Source organism: Nannospalax galili, unplaced genomic scaffold (assembly GCF_000622305.1).
Source record: "Nannospalax galili isolate Female #2095 unplaced genomic scaffold, S.galili_v1.0 scaffold461, whole genome shotgun sequence".
Taxonomy (NCBI): Eukaryota; Metazoa; Chordata; class Mammalia; order Rodentia; family Spalacidae; genus Nannospalax; species Nannospalax galili.
The window spans coordinates 4,248,320-4,269,964 of record NW_008349975.1 but is presented as its reverse complement, the minus strand read 5'-3'; the positions used below and the strand labels follow the sequence as shown (position 1 = coordinate 4,269,964).

General features: G+C 38.4%; 1 protein-coding gene across 1 annotated transcript; it reads right to left on the bottom strand.

The window, feature by feature from the left end:
- Nucleotides 1–8,923: 8,923 nt before the first annotated feature.
- Spcs3 (signal peptidase complex subunit 3) lies at nucleotides 8,924–19,198 on the bottom strand. Its single transcript, XM_008847153.3, has 5 exons — nucleotides 18,238–19,198; nucleotides 16,819–16,892; nucleotides 15,589–15,665; nucleotides 13,116–13,231; nucleotides 8,924–12,078 (listed from the first exon to the last, which is right to left on the bottom strand). The coding sequence occupies exons 1-5, from the start codon at nucleotides 18,378–18,380 to the stop codon at nucleotides 11,946–11,948; spliced, it is 543 nt and encodes a 180-aa protein (XP_008845375.1). The 5' UTR covers nucleotides 18,381–19,198; the 3' UTR covers nucleotides 8,924–11,945.
- Nucleotides 19,199–21,645: the final 2,447 nt, after the last annotated feature.

The window sequence follows — 21,645 nt, the reverse complement described above, 5'->3', positions numbered from 1 at the left end:
GACTGTGACTAGTAATAATCAGATATATAGAGATTAGAAATGCATGTGCAAACATCTTAATGTCAATTGCACTAAAAATGAATTTTTCTGTATGAAACTGTGTATTTTAATAATGAAATGAAGATCTTTTTTAAAGGTTAAAACCTCATTTAATTTTATGTCTTATAGAGTTTGTACTGAGTACAATGTTGTATAACTGTAATAATTCAATTGTAAGCCTAAAAATCTATAGCCAATTTTGAGATACATCTTAGCTGAGAAAATTGATATTAAATATGTCAATGCTGTTGTAATGAAATACTTCTTCTAGGTATGTGGTTATTAAATAATTTTTAAAAAATTTTTTAAATGGGAATGATAATAGTACCTATTACTAGGGTTATGCAACCACTGAATGAGTTAAATTCTAGGCATTTATAGCTCAATCACTATCAAACACAGTGATTGGCCAAGGGATGTTCTAGTAGGAAACTGTATAATTTACTCAAGCTCACACAGCTAAGAAGTAATAGTATCAGAACCGAGAATCAGATACTTCTGACTTTGAAATGGATACATTCTTATTTACAGAATAACATGTGAACTGGAAAAATAATTAAAAGAACACTAATCAATTAAAACCTGAAAACAAGTCATATTAAGAAATTTTATTTATTATGAAAATAGTGAAAAGGCAAGTTAGAATGTAGTGCATTTAATTAAATTCCAATAAATTATTGAATCTGAGAATAGAAAATGGGCATGACATGGAGTTTACCAAAATGAAATAAACATATGAAGTCTAATAGCTTAGTCATCAAAAAGTGTAAATGATACCAAAATATGATACCACTGGAAACTAGCCAATGTGGCAAAATTAAAGTTTGAAAAATCAAATGTAAGCAAAGTAGCAAAGAATTTACACTTAGAAAAGTCACTTTGGGGAAAATTTCCCAAAACAAGGAAGAAAAGGTGCAATGGGTTCCATAAGACTTAAAATCTATGGTGTATTTAGAAAACAACCACCTCCAGTCAGAGAAGCTTGGGACTTGGTACACGGAGACAGGTTGCATAGAAGCATCAGTTCCTCTCTCATCTGGAAACCTTCTTCTAAACTGACCTGTATCCAAGCTTGTCCTCTTCCCATCTCCTTTCACACCTGCCCATCACAGAACAAAGCCATATCTCATCCAGGACCTTTCCATGCTGAAAACCTTGAAGACAGATAGTCTGACAGCTGCCTTGTAAGAGTACCATAAAGTACCCCTGTCATGAGTTCTATCTAGTAATTATTTATCAAATTTTATAATAGGCTCGCTGTTTTGCTCAATTTTCTAATATGGAAAACTACAGATATACTCTGAATTACACTGAAATACTTCAATCTTTGGGGAGAAATTTTTTAAGAGATCAATTTCAATTTAAACACACACACACACGCACACACATACACACACTTTTGTCAAGAAGTTAGAGCTGTCAATAAAAAATTTCAAATAGTATGTTCTGTACTATTGTCAATTAGGAGAAAATATTGTTGATGAAGAACAGAAATATGATTGAAAGAGAAAAAGCTATAAAAATTTATTTATTAGCACATGTTTTAAATTAACAAATCATTATGGAACTTAAAGTCCTCTTGGATACATTTGAATATGTTTGTTAAAAGTAATTTTTAAAAAGGTATAATGCCAGTGTAGTTTAGATGCTAATAATTATGCTTCAAAATATCTCATTATTTTAACAAGACAATGTTTCCAATATTTACTAATTTTTTTTTTTCAAAAATTTTACACATAAGGGCTGGAGAGATGGCTCAGTGGTTAAGAGCACTGGCCACTCTTGCAGAGGACCCGGGTTCAATCCCCAGCACCCACATGGTGGCTAACAACCATCCGTAACTCCAGTTCCAGGGGATCGAATGCCTTCTGACTTTTGTAGGCATTGCATAACAGGTGCACTTACATACATGAAGGCAATACACTCATACACATAAAATAAAAATATAAATATTTTTAAAATTTTAGACATAAGCAAAAATAAAAGGCAAGAAACCCCTCTCCAACTTACTCAAACACAATGTCTATCAGTAGACCAGTTAACAAATGATGCCTACTATGGTTGTATTTCCAGGATGACTGCATTGCAACAGATGACAGCACAACAATTAAAATGAACAAGCTATGGTGTGATCCAGAGAACACAAAGGGATTATTTAACAGATCCAATTACATTCATAACCAACTGAAATTAAACTATCTCACTTAAAAATGTGATGAATTACATTTCTAAGAAATCTCTCCCTTTTCTGATAAGGGAATTGCCTACTGCCATCTAATCTGCACTGTTTTCTTGTGGAATTTATATATCCAATCACTTGACTTTTGTTTACTATGGGACATACCTGAGCCAGTTAAATAAGTACAATGTCTGTCATGTGCAGAAGACCCAAGGTTCCCCAACAATTTTGTGTACAAAAAGGAACTTTTATTTTCAACCTAGGTTCTGGGATGAAGATGTGGTATTTTTCCTAGATCAGTCATCAGCCCTTCTTAGAAAATAAATGCATGTTTGTTTTCATGGGTACTGAGATGCTACTATGCATAACGGTAGCAAAAATAAGAAATGTGATACAACACAGGTGGTTAAACTTAAAGCTAAGAAAGAACACCCACGAACAGTGAAAGTGATGGAGGGGAGGGTTATGATTCAGAGGACATGGAAAGTGAAGCTAGAAGTAGAATTGCTCCCATTATCAATCAGAGTGATAGGAACAGATACATATTGTCAAGTAGCCGCTAAACTATATGCACGTCTCATACATTTTAGTATTTCCTTCTACTCATCAAAATATAAAAATGATGAAATGTGCTTGGAAGATTTTCATTGTCCTTTGCTTAATCCACTTCATATGTAAATTATTCCAGTCTTTTAGTATTTAATGGTAAGCACTGTTAATATTAATTTAAAAATTCAAAAACCTTATCTTTTGAGTACATATATTTGTGTATAGCTTATGTGTAGGATCAGAGAGAGAGGAGAGGTGAGAGGAGAGAGGAGAGAGGAGAGGAGAGAGAGAGAGAGAGAGAGAGAGAGAGAGAGAGAGAGAGAGAGAGAGAGAGAGAGAGAGAGAGAGAGAGAGAGAGAGAGAGAGAGAGAGAGAGAGAGAGAGAGAGAGAGAGAGAGAGAGAGAGAGAGAGAGAGAGAGAGAGAGAGGTACATGTAGGCTAGAAGACAACTTTCAGAGGTTTGTTCTTGCCGCCCACCTTGCTGAGGCAGGGCCTGTGTTGTTTCTTCTGTGCAACATACTCCAGGCCCTTTGGCCCATAAGCGTCGAACTGATTCTCATTTCTGCCTCCCATCTCCATTTAGGAATGCTGGAATCACAGATGCACATTACAGCATCTGGCTGTGTGTATATGTGGTCCAGATATATAGCACAGTGTGCAGGCTTGCTTTGTGCCTTAGTTTTCTTCTCTGCTGCTGTGAAAAACACCATGACCAAGAGCACCTTGGGGAGGAAAGGGTTTATTTCAACTTACAACTCCCAGGTCATAATGCATCATTGAGGGAAGTCTGGGCAGCAACTCAAGGTTGGATAGGAATCCAGAGACAAAAACTAAAGCACAGACTATAAAGGAATGCTGCTCATTTGTCCTGTGTTTTACCTGCTTTCTTAGAATACCCAGAACCCAGGGTATGATGGCACCATCCATAGTGGGCTGGGCCCTCCAACATCACTCAACAATCAAGAAAATGCCTCACAGACATGCCCAAGGGGCCAATTTGATAGAGGAAATTTCCTAGTTGAGGGCCCCTCTTCCCTGGTGTCAAGGTGACAACTGAAGGTATCCAGCACAATTGATTGTCAACTCGACACACATACACACAGCTATTATTAGACTATAACCTTTCCACTTATTGTCCCTAAGAGCTCATGTTAATATAAAACACATACAACTTTAAAAGTAACACGTCTTCAAAAATTCTATCACTTAAAAGTTCAATTGTCCTCGGAGTAACCCAAACTCTCTCAACTGTGGGCCTCTGTAAAATGAAAAATGTTACATGCTTTTTTATTTCAAGAGAGATGAACCAGGGTACTCTTAAGCAAAAATCAAAGTCCAACTACGTAGACACGTGGGATTTAGTCTTAATCTTCTGGGCTCCAAAGGGCTTAGGCAGTTCCATTTCCCTGGCTCTGCCATTCACAGCAAAAACAGCTTGTCTCGTGGACTTGGACTGGCACCACAGCACATCTGCTGCTGTCCTTAGTGATCATCCCAATTTCACAGTCCCAGCACCTCCCATCTGTACCAAAACCTGGGGGTTTCACTGCAACTGAGGCTGTACCTTCACCAATGGCCTCTCCTGGTATCTCAAGGTACAAAGCCTCAGATTCTCTCCAAGACTCCTGCATGCCTTCAAAGCCAGTAAGACATCAGAGACTTACACATTGCATTGCCAAGTTCTGTTGCCAGCTTGATGTACAACCTTGGTCCCCTCTGGATACAGCCTCTGTGTGCCCAAGGAAATACTTCCCCAATTTCATTAAATGATGCTGATCTCTTAATCACAGCTGATTTGTTTCTTTGAGACAGGTCTCCCTGTGGCCCCAGATGGCCCAGAACTATGTATACCAGGTTGGCCTCAGTTACCCAGAGATCGACTTACCTCTGTCTCCCAAGTTCTAGGATACGGCAATCACCACTAGGCCTGGGAATCACAGCTGAGTTTTCAACTCCAGCTGACAAAGAGCATTTATTGATCATCCCAGTAAAGCACAAAGGTTTCAGTTCCAAAATATTCTTTTCCTTAAAAAAATTTTTGAGTTTTGTAAATTTCATACAATTCTTAATCAAATTTAGATCCCCTCCACCCCCACCAGACCTCATGTATCTGGCCATACATGCTAAGTCCTATCCAATCACACATTTGTACCCAGATGACCTTTGGTACAAATTCATCGATTAGTCTAGTCTGCCTAACTAGAGATCGAGAGTAAGGTCTACTCTCCCTCACACATTACTAATCAGTCTCTAAAAGTTCCCAGACAAGGGCCAGTCCACCACCCATTTCCCTCACTCCACTCTGGGCCCTTGTCTGATTGAGTTGGCATGGGTCCTGTGCTAGACGCCACCATTGCCACAAATTCACATGTGCAAACTTTCAGTGGCCTGAAAGCCTCTGTTTCCCGGTGTTCATGAACCAGGACTGGCTCTTATAGTCTTTCCACGCCCTCTTCCGAAATCATCCCTAAGTTGTGGGTGGATGAGTTTTAATATAGGAGTCCTACCCAGGGTCACACACTCTGCTGTCTCTTATATTCTTTAAAACTTGGCCATTTGTGGCTTTCTGTCTGCATCACACTCTGTTGTATAAGGAAGCTTCACTGGTGAGAGTTAAGGTAAGTTTTCCCTCTACCCCACTTTCCGATGTTTCATGAACCTTAGGTATAGCAGTTCAACTGTAGATATGTCACCTATGACTGGGCATCTCTCAGATGTATATTCTCTGTGTCTAACCAGCTGTGGGATTCTGCAATAGTCTCCATCTCTTGCAAAAAGAATTTCTTTGATGAGTGGTGTATAGTATACGTGTCTGTAAATATAAGAATCCATATTTACATAAAGAAATTTTATTCATCTACAGATAGGAGATAAGGTTTTCTCCAGGATCTATGACCTCTCTGACTATGTCTATTTTACAGTGCCACCCATGAGTTCACTTCCACCGAGAGGACTTTAATTCCACTTATATAGCTGTCGTTTATCTCTTCCCTCACCCCCACCCCATAACAGTGCCAGCACTACACCAAGAGATGCAGTTTGTGCTGATCCTTATGACTTTAGGACTAAGGGAGAAAATCAATGGTCCAACCCAAAAATTTCATATATATACTTATTTATATATTTATTTATATGGGCATGTGTATAGCTGAAGGCTAACACTGTGCCAGACAGGAGAAATCTCCTTTCCAGTTGTTGGTCAGGGTAGTCCAAGAAACTCCCAAAATAACACAGGCTATTACCACAGCCCTTGATTTCCTCCCAGAACTTGAAGACACTTTGGATGAAGACAGGACATAATTCAGACATAGAATTTGGAGCAATGAAACTGGAATTGACTTGGAAGTTTCCTCCCTGAAGCCCAGTCCTCATAGTTCTAGAGAATACTATGCAAGCTGCTAAAGGAGAAAATCAATCAGTGATCCAACCCAGCTGTAAAGCCTAATAACTACAATGGCCGGCACAACAAATTATCTCTATAGGTGCAGCAGTGGCACTTTTATCTTGGGGGTAAGGTAATCAACAGCTGTCTAATTGGACTTAAAGCCCACTCAATGAGAAAAATCTCATGTGTGGTACTGTAAACATAGTCAAATACAAATTGCTGAAGAGGTCTAGATCCTAGAGAAAAACCTACATTTGTGTTTGTCCCTTCCATAGATAATTGTAATTTCTTAGTGTATGCTAAATATATATCCTTATAGAGAAGTATACCTCACCACTCATCAAATAAGTTTCTTATTACAAGAGATGGAGACTATTACAGAGTTTTACCACTGGTCAAACAGAGAATAGTGTCTATGAGATGCCCACCCCTAAGTGGTACATCTGAAGTAGGACCGTGACATGTAAGGCTCATGGAACATACCAGAATAGGGGGCAGGGAGAATATTAATTCATCTCTCAAATCTCACCAAGGAAGCTTCCTCATAAAACAGACAGTGGTTAACACAGGAAGTCAAAACTGTTTGAAATGTAGAGAATAAGAGACTGCAGAGTGTGTGTTCCTGGATAAGACTCCTATATTAAACTTCAGCAACACAGAGACCGTGGGTGGGGAGGGGGAAGAAAGACTCTTAAAAGAGTAGTGGATGATCATAAGGAAACAAATTTTCCAGGTTTCTAGGAACTTACTCATATAAACTTACCAGCATAGAACTGGGGAACTGGATAAGAAGCCCCAGTCTTACCTGAGGAACCACTGCCAGCTGATCATTGCTGGGTGAGGAAGAGTTAGTCTTTAAGTGAGTGATGCTATCTAGGCTGACCAGGCTCCAGTGGATGAACTCACACTGAGGGATATCTGGAGACACAAAGTTGACTTGATAGGCCTTAACATATATGACAGAATACATGAAATCTGCTGGGGGAGCTTTGGGGGTGCAAATAGGAAAGGGTGTCTAAATATGATTTAAGATGTACTGTATGAAATGCACAAAAATTCAATTTAAAATATATATTGAAGAAACAAAAAGCCTCATATTCGTATACTCCCTATCTTTTCTCCCACATTTCATGAATTTTTTAACACTTCTTTTACTTCTACTTAGGACACCAATCCCTTACTACACTGTTATGTAATCCTTAAAGAACAATTATCTTATAGCAATTTAAAACATGCCTTAGCTACTTTACTGTTGCTGTAATAAAATATCTTGGCAGAAGCAACGAATGAAAAATAATTTCTTAAATAGACAATTTATACAGGTTGCTGCCCTGTGCTATTAGGTCTACAAAATCTGTGTCATACTGAACATGTGTGGAGACTGTTTTTCTTATCACCCTTTTCTAAATATAACAACTCTTTCCATGGCATTTATATTGTATTAGGCATCATAGGTTATCTAGAGATGATTTAAAGTATAAGAAAGAATATGTATGAGTTATAGGCAAATATTGTACCAATTTACATAAGGGACTTAAGCATCCTGGGACTTGGGTTTAGCAAGGAGTCCTTGGGAATCAATGTCACAAGGACACCTAAGGTCAATTTCAAGTAAAGGTTACTAATCACACCTTCATTTTTCTATTGTGATCACACAGCAAATATGTATCAAGTGTCCTATAATAAAACTACAAAGAAACTTCGGCCTCCCTATGATGTCAGTATTTCACATATACATATGTATATACGTATGTGTATATACACAGTCATGGCAACAAGAGTTATAACTAAATAGCACTACAAAGTAAGGAAGTGATGTTCTAAAAATTGTCAGTTTGACCTAAGGAAATTAAGTGACAGAGATACGTGTGTTATAGTGCTAACTCAGTGAAACAAACATGCTTCTTATATCAAAGCTGTGGTAATGCCAGAAGCTCTGGTAAGTTCTCAGCTGTTTAAAATTACCCACATATAACTAAGTCACATCCCTACCTTTTCCAAGTCCAGACATCATCAGCAAATCTGGACTGATGTCAAACACTTCGAGCAGACTTCAACAAAGTATCTTGCATATCTGAGATGCATTAAGTGATATGAATGGCACCAAAACTAAGGGAAGGGTCAAAACACAAACTGGGCAGAAAATAATTTTTCAAGTCCTGGATGGACTACTAGGCTCGAAATATTAGCTCCTTCAGGTTGCTCTACTAGAAAATCCTTAATGCTCACACCCGACAAACAAGACACACACACACACACACACACACACACACACACACAAATTCATAATGAACTGGTTCCCTGCCGGAATACTGAGGGGGCTGCTCAGTTTAGGCTGGTGAGCATAAACAGAAAGCGATGGAATGACCAGCCAAGAAAGCTATACTCCCACCTAACATAAGCTGTTTCTAGAAGCCCAGCAGCTAAATGCTGTTTCCCACATATCCCTTCGATTCATACAGGGCCACGTAATTCATTTTTTACCCCTGGAATGTTGACAGTGTGACACTGCTGGCCCAAGCTAACTAAGCAGGTGAGCTTCCTTTTTCTCCCAACCTCCATCAGCCGACTCAGCTACATTAATATTTACTGGCTGGGTACCTACCATGTAACAAGGCACTATGCTAGGTGCTGGGGAAGATACAAGGACACATTTGACAGCCTGCCCTCAACAAATCTTAAGCTTATTCCACTCTTTTTCCTTTCAGTTCAGCAACTTCACAACAAAGCATAAATCTGAAATCTTTTAAAACATACTTTTACTCATAAACAAAACCAAAATTCATTTTTATTAGAAAAATGTTGAATATTTACTGCATTTAAGAAAATCCTCAAACAGTATTTTTATGGATATTTTACTTGTGAATTATATTTTTTAAGTTAACAACTTTCCAAATTGCATCAGAAACATGCAGTGACTTTTAGAAACACAAGTGTTTGAACCCCTGACAGTCTCATGGTAAGGTACATAGGCTCACACCTAAATGTAAGGGAAGCATTTGACAAATTTATGTTCATAATCAAAGGTCACAGCTGATGGGGTCTCCTCATAAACACATCACATGTCAATACAAAGTACTATGAAGCAAAGCCTCCACTAACTTATCCGCACCCCCCTCCAAATCCATAGCTTTAGGTGCATTTTTCACATGACAAACTGGCTAGTCAGACCACTAAAGAACTCTAAAATAACCAGAAAAGAAGCACAAAACAACCTATCTTTCTATTATACTCTTAGGAATTTCTAGAGTTTGTTATGTTCCTGTCACCATACGGAAAGTAAAAGCAATGGGAATAAAATGTACTGGTGAAGCTGTATTTCTATGTTAAACTAAAAGGGGCATATTGAGTGCTAAACTTTGAAGTTCATTTCTAATTGCAGTTACTTGAAATAAGTATCTTGCAAGTATCTTCTCTCACAATCACCTCTGGACTCAGATATTTCTAATCACCCTTAGGTTGCTAAAATCTAAAGCCCCTAGTCTTTGTAGAGACTTGATGAAGCTTCTTTAAAATACCAGCACAAAGGATATGGTTATCAAACTAAACACATCAACCATGTAAAATTTAGAATTACAATAAACTAATAAAGCTGTGCACACCCAAAAATGAGATCCCGAGAAGCAGGATTAGTCTCACATTGACCATTCTTATCCTGAGCATCTTCTCTTAGTTAAAAGAAAAATGAAAATCTTCACATTATGCTAGTTGGGCATTCCTAATTTTCCTTGCCAATTGCAGAAAGTATTTATTTTCAAATAAATAGTTACTCTGGATAACTCCAGTATTAATCTCTGCTGAACAATAGAGCCACTCATCCAAAAGGTATAAGAACTATTAAACTAGCACTCAGGTCTTCTTTTAACCCTTCAAGCATGTATATGACTTCCTTAATGAGAACATACCAAATTATTCTAAGCTTTAACACTTGAAGATTTTAAGGTTTGCACGCCTAGTTATTTGTTCAAAGTAAACGAAGTTACACTTTCTAAGTGTGAAGTGCAAGAGAAGTTCAGATCATCGGGAATTATGTGTTACTCTTTCTGTCACCTTCCTGACTTCAGGAAGGTTACTAAGGTGTTCTCTTGTTCAAGTTCTTTGCTGAACAGCTAAAACTAATTTTACAGACAGGTGTAGTATTAAAAAATTATCATTTAAGTTAACTAGTCCAATTATACCATTTTTTAGATAGAGAAAACTGAGTCCCTGAAAAATTTAATGAAATGGCTGAAGTCAAACTCAATCTGTACCTGTGACCTTTCTATTGGTTTGAAAAATTCATATGCACATGCATTTTTAAGAATGGCACCATCACATACCTCAGCTGTTAAAAATAAATATAATTAAACTGATTTATTTCACGTGAGGTAAATAGAACAAATGTTCATTTAAGTTATTCCTAGACAATTTTAGCCCCTTTTGGTTACTGCTGAGTATGACTACAATGTCTGGTCATGCTCTTAAGAGCAGTTAATTTGAGGATGCTCTCTATAAGGACATTTACTTCATCACTACAGAAAAGAATTTCATGTTAAAATGATCATATATTTAACCATATATATTTAACTCTAAATTACTTTATAAGCATTTAGGTTTTTTTATATTTTTACATAAAGTGAATATACACAGAATAAGCTATTATCACAACATAAATAGTTGGCAGCTTGAACATTAGTCACTTTCATACAGAAAAGAAACCTCTCCTGGGAATGACAGAAAAGGTGTTCAATCCAAACTGTAATTAATGTTTAACTGAATTTGATTAGCTACTAAACTGAGGTATGAGAAAGGACAAACTGAGAAAATCAGAATTCAAGTTTTAACTCCACCCCTTGCTGTTTAATTGGGGTAAGTCAGTAAGCGTCTGGGTTTTAGTTTCTTTACCTACAAAGAGCCAACATTTGCACTATTAACCTCACTAAGACTACTGAAGATAGTACACAAACAGATGAGAATATTTTGTAAACAGGAAAGCACACTACAAACACTATACCAGTAACTATTAAAATGTGGACCTACAGAAAATTACATTGTACATAGGCAGGTTCACTAGAATAAATTTTAGGGAGCAAACCATGCAAACATTTTCAACTTTCAATTGCAATGCTAAAAATTATACAAAGATATACAAAGGAGCATTCTGAGAGAAAGCACTGAAAGACACACATTTGGTTAACTAGAGACTTTAAAATGAGTCTGAAAGACTTTACAGCATACAAAGAGGTATTTAGTCTTCATGTGGAGAAAGCTGCTACTCACCTAAGAAAAACAAGCATTATGCGGATTTCCAAGAAAATGAAATAAAATTCTACCACTCAACATTTTGTAAACTAGATTTCAAACAAATATCCACATTAATATTTCCAGTAATCTAACATACATTAATAGATAAAAAAGAATGTCTACATCTAAGTCACAACCAATGTCAACTTGCATAAATGCAAAACATAAAATTCAGAGCTCTTATGGCTCTGCAGGCACCTGAAAGTTTAACAACCCTTCATGCCCATTTTATATTCCATAAAAATAAAGAAAATACAAGGACTATTCCAAGCATATATTGCTCACAAACTTTTATTACCTAGTTGCCTCATTCTTGTAATACTCCACTCTGGTAGCCTTGTTTTCTTTGTTTAGGCATCCCATTAACCTTTCACCTCAATGATGCCTTTCGACGTGAGTTCATTCTTATACCAAAACAAAAGGAAAAAGTAACCAAAAACAAAGGAAGATGCAAGAGATAGAATTCATTCATTAAGTATAAAAATATGTTGTTTCAAATTCAGAATAATTTAATAACTCGTCGTCATTTCATATGCATCTGGAAAGGGGACAGACACATGTCCTGATCCTGTCACAAGAGGTAGAATTCCAGCATTTGGTACAACATTCCAAGACAGCGTCAAAGTGACATTCCTGTTTCCCCTATAAAAGGTTAATAAACTGAAGTCAGAACAACTTATCATTTAACAGAAACATTCTCAGTCAAGTATGGAAAGGTCAAACACTCTCCTTATAATTAGCTATTCATGACTGATATCTTAACCTCAAAACAGAACAATTTCTCCTGTCATTGAAAATCCAGACAAAACTAGATGTCAGCATTAAATTAATAGATACCCTTAATGATCAACCTAAACTCACAGTTGCAGTTAATTATCAACCAAAAAGCTTATGTAAGTAAAACACAATGGGCATAAAATCAGACTTATGCTAGAAAACAGGAGGGAATGATCTGAAGTCTAATTCTGCCATTATCTAAATGTGAAAACTGCAGCAAATCAAAGTCAATCATGGTTGAAATTTTTTTTTTTTTTGCAAATTCAAAGCAATGCTTTGGTCAAAATAGCTCTCTTCTGAAATCCTTTCTAAATAAAAGGTCAAAATGACCTGAGATTTTAATCATTAATTCTGATTTCCTCTTTCTGTGTAAGTTCAGAAAAACTAAAAGACCCAATACTACAAACCTAAGCAGCAACCCCTGGAGCCAATACCCTGCTCTCTCATTACTGTTTCTCTGACTCAAGCTGAAAGTAGACCAGTAACTTGACAAGGGGAACCCTAGTATACAGGAGCAAATCCATGCCCCGACACACGGTGGGAGTAAAAGCTGTGGGGTTTTATTATTTTGGCTATTACATTTCACACACTGCGAGAGAAATGGTTACTTATCATAGATTTCAACTTGTATCATTTCCCAGTCTTCCAATAGAGTTCAAATATACACAAACATTTCTGCCCCCAGAAATAATAATAGTTTCCCCTCCCTTCCCACTTCCAATTCTTCTCCCTTGGTTCCTGTCCTAGGGACTGAACTAGACCCTGTGCTTCCTACTCAAGTTCTCTACCACTGAGCTAAATCCCCCAAGTTCCCCTAGTTATTTTTCTTTAAAATAAAAAAAGGTGTCATCTTTCTCTTTACATCCTATTTTTGTTTTTTAATTAAGAAGGCAATTACTCACTTGAGGCCATTTCCATCGTCAAAGAAAAAGTATTTTGTTTTCATGTCTTTCAAAAACAGCTTCGGATTATCACCTCGCAGAACAATCTTATCCCAAAGGACAACTTGGTTCAGAGCCTGCATTAAAATGAGTTAGGCAGTTCATTAGAAACAGCAACTCAACACTTCAAAGTATTAGTAAGCAAATAACTGGAAAGATGAATGATTCCAGCTCTGATGGACTTGCTGAAACCCAGAAGCACCGAAGACGACTGCAAGCATTGTAAGAACAAGGCAAACACCTCTTGGAGACAGAAGTGTTTCCCTGTTACCTGGTGCTCTCACAGCTGACAAGCTTCCATGCCTATGTGCTCTGCAAAAAGCCCACCTGGGGGAGCAGACGGTGAAGGAGGCCTGAAAGGCAAACACTATGTCTCCTTCTTTTGTGACATCTCACCGTCCATGTGAGAGGACCCTGGGTGGTTCTGGGAAAGCAGAGTGAGGAAACCTTGATTCCAAACTGCTGCCAGACTATGTCATCAAAGTTGGTAAATCTTCAAGATTTTAAATTATCAAGGAATCACTAAAGAAGCAAAGCCTTAAGATCTTTTTCCCCTTTACATTTAATAAAAAGTATATGGCAAAACTCTAGAGCTCAGGCCATCTTTTAAAGCCACTGCAATCTGAACACTGTCACAAACCAGTTCCATGTTTATTTTTATTTTGTATATATGAGTGTCCTGCCTGCATGTACATGAGAGCACCCTTATTGTGCAATGCTCACAGAGCTAGAAGAGATCCCCTGGAAATGGAGTTAAGGATGGTTGTTAGCTGCCATGTAGGTGCTGGGAAGCAAACCCAGGTCCTCTGAAAAGGCAGCCAGTGTTCTTAACTGCTGAGCCATCTCTCCAGCACCCCTCACTTCCATTTTTAAAATTGGGTGCAGGAAATGAAAATACCACATTTGTGATGCTACTAGATCTGAAAGTACGCACTCCTCTTATCTGTTAGCTTGTAAGGCTGAGGTTCACTGTGTGGTAACTATACTAACTAATGAGAGTGGGACAGTTATTTCTTCTCTCTTTTATTGAGACAGGTCTCACTATGTAGCCCTGGCTGGCCTCAAACTCATGGAGATTGCCTGTTTCTGTATCTCAAGTGCTGGGATTAAAGGAGTGTGCCACCAAGTATGGCAGAAGAGTTACTTCTTAAAGAGGGTTCAAGCCTCCATCTCATACATGCTTGTGTGCACACATACATAAAGCACTGTAGGAATGCATATATTATGGAGCCTGAGTAGGGGTAAGAGGACAACTGTGTGGAGTGCCACCTTTGCATGGGTTCCAAGGATTGAACTTAAGTGAGCAAGCCTGTGCAGTAAATGCCTTTACTCACTGAGCCATCACTCTGACCCAACCTCCATCTTAAAGCCTGTAACATTAAATGCCAATATTATGACAACTAAGGAACACAAAATCAAAGATATAGAGATTAAATGACTCTGAATGTGTATTTTTTTCACCCAAGTAATTACCTAATTCCAAATTAGCATTATCTTAATTGGTTTTACTAGGATGAACTAGAATTACAATACAGTTTACCAGTAGTCATCATAAAAGTGACACTGATTTATTAATTTGTTGAAATACACTAAATAATTTTTATATATGTGACTCTTATTTTCTAGAAAAGCTTTTTTTGCTATTTTTGAAATACATTTTGTTGATTCTGAATGTCAGAGATTCAAACTCATTTACCCCAGTGTTTCCAATGCATAACAATATACCAGACATAAAATATATGCTCCAAATAGCTGTAGTACCAAAAAATCACAATTAGTATATAAAACTGATGAACATGTTACCACCTAAAAATGAATGCAATTCAAATAAAATAGAGCTCTAACTTTAATTACAAATTATCTCCACCTGCATTGATAAAATACATAGCATTACTTTGGCAAAAACAGCAGATAAGGAGTATTCTAATTCCACATATTTCAATTCAATATTAAGCCCTTTATACTTCCAGAACTAACACTAAAACAGAACCTTCGACAATTCAACAATACTCTGTAATATGGCAAGCACATCTTTCGGGATACCTTGGTGCTGTAGTTATAGGGCACACACAGTACAAACAAGCTACTGAAAGGGAGAAACCCTTCTTAACAGAGCCATTTTTCCCTAAGTTACACAGGCCAGATAGTCTGAACATATAAAAATTTTTATTCTTGGGCCAAAGAGATGGCTTGGTGAATAAAGTCATTTGCCACCAAGTCTGACAACCCGAGTTTGAGTTCGTTCCCTGGAACCCACAAGGCAGAAGGTGAGAAGATAGAGAACAGACTCCTGCAATTTGTCTTCTGACAGGCACACACATGCACAGATACTTGTACACACACATGCACACACTACATAAGTAAATGTACAAAATGTTTTAATTGTATTCTTTCATAAGAAATGTTTAAAAAGTATTGCCATATGCTTACTTACATTATTTTTTGTTGAATATTCTGCTGATAAATAAAGAAATAACTGTTTAACATTCCAATCAAATATATTCTCTAGATGTGAGCAAATTAAGGAACATATAAATTACAAAGTAGCACACAACTTTCAAACAGACATTATTCTTAAAATACCCACAGCAACATTAAGTGGTAGTCCAGAAACAAACTGAATCACTATTTCAATAGAAATATACAAGACAAATACATTGTAAAATCTAGCCCATCCCAAAACCAAAAAGGAACCAGGAAAGGCCAGCATCCTCCCCTCCCCTGCTCACATTGTTGCCACTTTAAATAATGATGATTGGTTATGCTCCAGAGCTCCAGTGGAACAGTATGTGCTTGAAATACAAATTCACTGCCTGGAGTGGTGGCCCACGCCTTTAATCCAGCACTGGGGACGCATAGGCAGTTGGATAAGAGAGATTGATGACAGCCAACTTTGCAAAGTAAGTTCCAGGCCAGTGAGGACTACAGGGAGACTCTGTCTCAAAAAAAAAAGCAAAGAAAGACAAACTCATTCCTTAAGACTGATGTTACACAGAACTAAAATTTCAGTTTCTTCTAATTGTTTTTAATTAATAAAATATATTAGCTAATATATATATATATATAATTTAATAATGGAATCTTAGGCAAGTAAAATCAAGCCAAATGACAGAGAACACTGCCAAGCGCATACTCTGTGGCCCTAAAGACCAAGATGACAAAAATGGTGAGTTGCTGAAGAACCTCAAGAAAGGAGGAAATCCTCATCAAGTGACTCTTCACTAAGGTTTTTTCTAACTCAAACAGGCATTTTTGACAAGGGCTTTTTGAACAGAGATACAACTCATTTTTAAACATGTATTTTTTTCTATAATAAGAGGTGAATTACTTAGGACTGTTCATGAACTTTATCTAGGCAGACTGAGCTGTGGCAATATTTTTCCTTCTTTACTCAAAATAATCTGATTTTATTTTTTTCTTTCCTAGAGTCTAACTTTCATGTTTAAATTTCCACCACTTTAATGTTTCCGAGACAACTAACTCTTGAGCCCAGTTTTAAAAGTGTGAATGAGGAAATACACTATTTTTACTGATAAAAAGTAGGTACAAGGATTTTCAAGATTTGATTGACTCAACAAGATGGTCTTACTGTTCCCCAAACCTCTAAACATGCATCTCATTTCAAAACTACAGAAAAACAATGAAATATTTTCTTGAAGGATATCAGCAGTTATATCAAATGTAATGAGTCCCAGATCACTTCTTTCTCTAGGTCCAGTGAAGTCTTCAACATTTTTTCTAAAAAAATAAAATTTTACCATCCTTTATGACTTACATAAAATTTTTTGTTAAATAACAGCAAGATCTAGCTGTGTGTTTTAGTCAAATAACAGTTCCATAAAGAAATACAAGAAACGTTTAGTGTGAAAATATTCAAATTCAGCATAAAAGCGTATTCAGCCATTTTCACGTCTTAAGATATCTTTGAGAAAACCCAGGGAAGATAAAAACCATTAGAGTGAAACTGCAAATACTTTACATAAAGCAGGTAGAATGGGTGAATGAAGGTTACATATGGCTACAAGGTGATCTGAAACCGCACTTGCTGTTTACTGAGCTCTTACCATATGTCAGATCCACTATGTATTTTTCACAAATACCTCAAATAATTCTTACAACTTCTTTCCATACGTTCTCCACTTTAAACAAAAGGAAGTTAACACGCACAGGGGCACGGAAAGTGTTTCAAATCACACCAGCATTTGTTCTTCTAAGACCTCAGAGCTCAGTATTGCCAGTGATCTCTAACCTGTATCTATTTAAATCACAAACAGCATCTAACAAAATTACTATAGGAAAAATAAGATATAAAAAGTTGCAGCAGCAGCAGCAGTTGTAGAAGTGGGGGTGGTCGCTATCAGGTGATTCTGACGAAAAAAAAAAAAAAAAAAAAACTAGGGTTAAGGACAGGCCTTGGAAGATCACAGGGAGTAAATGAATATGAGAACTAAAATCTGTTAAACTGAAGAATGGGGAGAAAGACTATAAAAAAATAGGTTGAAGCGAAAAGGCAGTCATCCTGAAAGGCTATTTTTGGAGTCCTCAAAAATTTAGCTAGGGGGTTGGCTAAATAAACAATGACAAGTTTTTTTCAAACGCTGTATTCAACAGCTACTATGTTTAAACCATCCCAGCTTATCCCGCCCATCTCTCCATCCAAACTTCAAAGCAGCTGCCAAGTGTGTGCCGAAGGTGGAAAAGCAGGCGAACCCCTCAAACAGAATGTCAAAAAGGGCAGAGTCAGGGGCAGGACAGCACAGGCACCACTGAGCTGCTTCAGCCTCTGGCCCCGCAGGGATGCTGGCACCCGGTGCCGGGCCTGTGGTCCTGAGGCTGGGCCTGGCTGCCGACCCCAGGAGCACCCGCAGACGGGAGGCGCCGCGCGGGCGGGCGTGCTGTTGTGTAGCTCGCTCATTGGCCGGGGTGGGTGAGGGAAAGCAGGAACAGGAAGGAAGCGCGGCGCTGACCCCAGGGACTTCTGGAGCCAAGCGGGGAGTTGGCTAGCGGGGCTGGGTTCGGAGGCCCACTCGGGACGGGTGACAGAGCCTGCGGCTCCGGCTCCGGCCGACTCGGCCTCACTCACAGCATGATCCGCGAGACGTGCAGCCGCACCGGGACGCTGCGGTCTTTGAAGGCGGTGGTGATGAAGCAGCCGAAGGTGAGCGCCGCCATCACGCTCAGGGAGAAAGCGAACAGCGAGTTCGCCCGCGACAGCACCGTGTTCATCGCGACGGCCGTCTGTCACCAGCCCTGTCTTGGCACAGCCACCCAGGCTCCTGCTCCCGCCCAGGATTCGGTGCCTGCGACCCACGCTCCAGCCTGGGGTGCCGCCTCCTTTCCGGTCCTCTGACGCCAGCGCGCACGCGTGCACCGGGGCACACCCACCGCTCCGGAAGAAGCGCGCAGATGGGTGGGGCTTTCCGTCCGCCAATCAGCGACGGCCATGGGGCGGGGTTTGGTGGCGGAAGGACTTCCACCGGAGCACTCTACTTTCCCAAGTCCCAGGGTTCTCCTCTTGTGGTGCAGGTTGCTCTCTAGTGTTCCCGGAGCTATTTAGGGACTGAGGCTTTTGTACAATTGACTTTCGTTTTCAGTTCACTGCGGCAGTGAAGCCAAGTGGCCTTGCAGTCTGTTGCTATGTGTAATATTTGCAGAGAAAGCGCTTTTACTGGACTCGTAGCCCCTGCCCTACTTTTCCAAAGCTAGTAGAAGTTTCACTTTAGGGGAGAGAGGGAAAAAAAAAAAGAGGTCGTGGAGGTCCCTAAACAGTAGTCAGGAGCATCAGCATTCTACACCTTTGCTGTCCGCAGCCAGCTGTAGCCTAATTCCTGTTATTTTGCTTTCAGTAGATTGCTGAAGTTTTACTCAGAATATGTGAGTCCATGCCACAGTTCCAAACCCTTTGAGAATGTTGGGTAACTGAAAGTCCTTTATTCTTAGGCTCTTCAAATCAAAGGAACTGATCCCTGTGAAATTGCTATACAAAACAAAATGCATAAAAAATTTAAAGTTAACAAATAACCAATAAATAGTAGAATTACACCTTTGTTGCTTTCACAGCAAAGGATTTTTGTAATTGTGGTATTTTAAAAATGGAATTCTGAGGGTCTGAAAAGCAGGTGAAAATATCTTTTTGTGTCTATGATCCAAAACAGCTAAAGGATATTTGTTATAGAGTGTGAAATGTGTAAACTAGAAACTGATGCTATTTACACTCCTTTATGCTTTTACATTCTTTATCATTTAATTAATTTCCATGCACCGTGCAGGTGGGATTATTATTAATTGCCTAGTACATGCCAGGAACCATTCTAGGCCTTGATAATAAAGCACTAAAAAGGCAAAGCTCTGGCTCCAATGGAATATGGTTAAGAAATGAAATGTGGATTGATTATAGTTGGAGAGGCTTTAGTCATGTTAAAGCCTTATTTTTTTTTATTTTTTTTTTTTTAGTTTTCCCATCCTGGAGGGTCTTTGATTGGTGTGACAAAGTAATGACACTGAGAATTAAGGGCTCATTTCCTTTTCTGGTACAAATGCATCACAAAAGACTAAAGGGGATTCACTTTCCCCACCCCCAAGCAATTAAGCCTTCCTTGGAGTTCTGGGGTGTAGCCTTGCCTAAGCCAGGGGAGCAGGAATGCCTAGGGACACTGGGAGGTGGAGTTGAGCTGTTAAACTGCAGAGCCTTTCCAGGGAAGGGAGTGGAAGTGTAGGGTGAGAAGGAACAATTAATCCTACATTAGAGGTGCAGAATATCCTGGACAAGCAGGACAGTGGACTAGAGAGACACTGCAAGTACCCAGGGTTTACCAACTGGCATGGGCAGGTTCTGGGCCTCACACCCAACTTCTAACAAGCTCCTGGGTTGTGTGGATGCTGCTGGTCCCTTGAGCCAAAATAAGTCACATTCTATCTCCATGTGACTCTCTGGAGTCAGGAATATAGAAGGATTTCAAAGATATGGCCCAGAGAAACCCAAACCCTCAATTGTGTGACATTGGGAGCAATGACAAAAGTCCTGGATGATGGAGTTACACACTGACACAAAAAAACAACAGAGCTGTCTTAATTTTTGTCTTCTGTGTAGTCACACTTTTATTTAACAAAGCAAGGATCTAACAAATACCTACAGTGGTACACAGATGTGTATTAGTGAAATTCTACCTTCTGAATCTTATAATAAAGTTTTTAAAAGAAGGCAGAAGTCTGAATTATAAAGCAGGTGTAAATACTGAGGAGGCTGTAGTCTTATAGAGTCAAAAGGAGGAAGAGGACATTTATGTAAAGTGGAACAAAGCAGTATTTGCAAACTGTTTAAGACATTATCATATTTTTTATTATTATTGGCTAACATAGAAAAAAGATGCCCATTATTACAAATGGGGAGGTCCAGAACAATTATTCCAAAATATATTGAATAGCAAGTACAGGCACAGCTAAAAGATATGAAGTACTCTGCTCCAGTTAAACAACAGACAAGTAGAACATTAGGCAGTTGTAAAACTGGGAGGTAAGATAAGGACCTATTGTAGAAAACGTATCCATGAAGTCTGAACTTTCTATCATGGAAATTGCATATTAAACAAAAGTAGCATCTCCATACAGGCAGTCATTATGTCATATGTTGAGCAAGATGAAACAAAGAGGATGATGGCTATTGGAGAGAAAAAAGGAAGATGAAGAGGAAAGATGTCTCAGAGCCAAAATCTGTGTAACTTAGCAAATGTTTGGATAGGCATATGATCTGTAAAACAAAATTTGAATGCAGATTGTAGAAGAACAAGTGAAATTAGTATCAGTATGGCATGGTGTCTTGAACTTGGGTAACTAGAAGTTCCAAAATGGAAGTCCACAAAGGAGCAGGGTAGGAATGAAAGCGATTTCTCTCTTAATATTTTTTTTTAGTATTTCTTTTACTTCTAAACAGTTAATCATAGAATCTACATTAGTTTTATTTCTAATTACTATATCTCTTACTACTTTTACAATTTCAGTGGCAATTCTTTCTAACCTGCTGCTCCGTGAATGGAAATAAAAGACATGTTTGTCTTGTCATGATTTGGGCACAAAAATTCAATTCATTTCTCCAGTAAGTAAGATACTGGTTCTGAGATGGAAATGTGTGTGTGTGTGTGTGTGTGTGTAGATATAATATGGTATATACTAAATGCTGATATTGAGGAAATATCCTGTGGTGGTTTGAATGAGAATGTCCCCCATAGGCTCCAAGTATTTGAGTATTTTGTCCCTAGTTGGTGGCACTGGTTTGGGAGGTCTGGCCATGTTGGAGGAAGCACAGCACTTAGAAAGTTCTTAAGTCTTGCCTGATCTTGAGTTGCTCTTGCTTCCTTAGTCCAAATGACACACAACAACAAAAAAAAATTATACTTAGACTGGGGATGTAGATCAGTTTGGGCCTACTAAGCAAGAGATCTAGGGTTCAATCCCCAGCACCACCAAAAGAGAAAAGAAAAGGAAATTGTTTCTC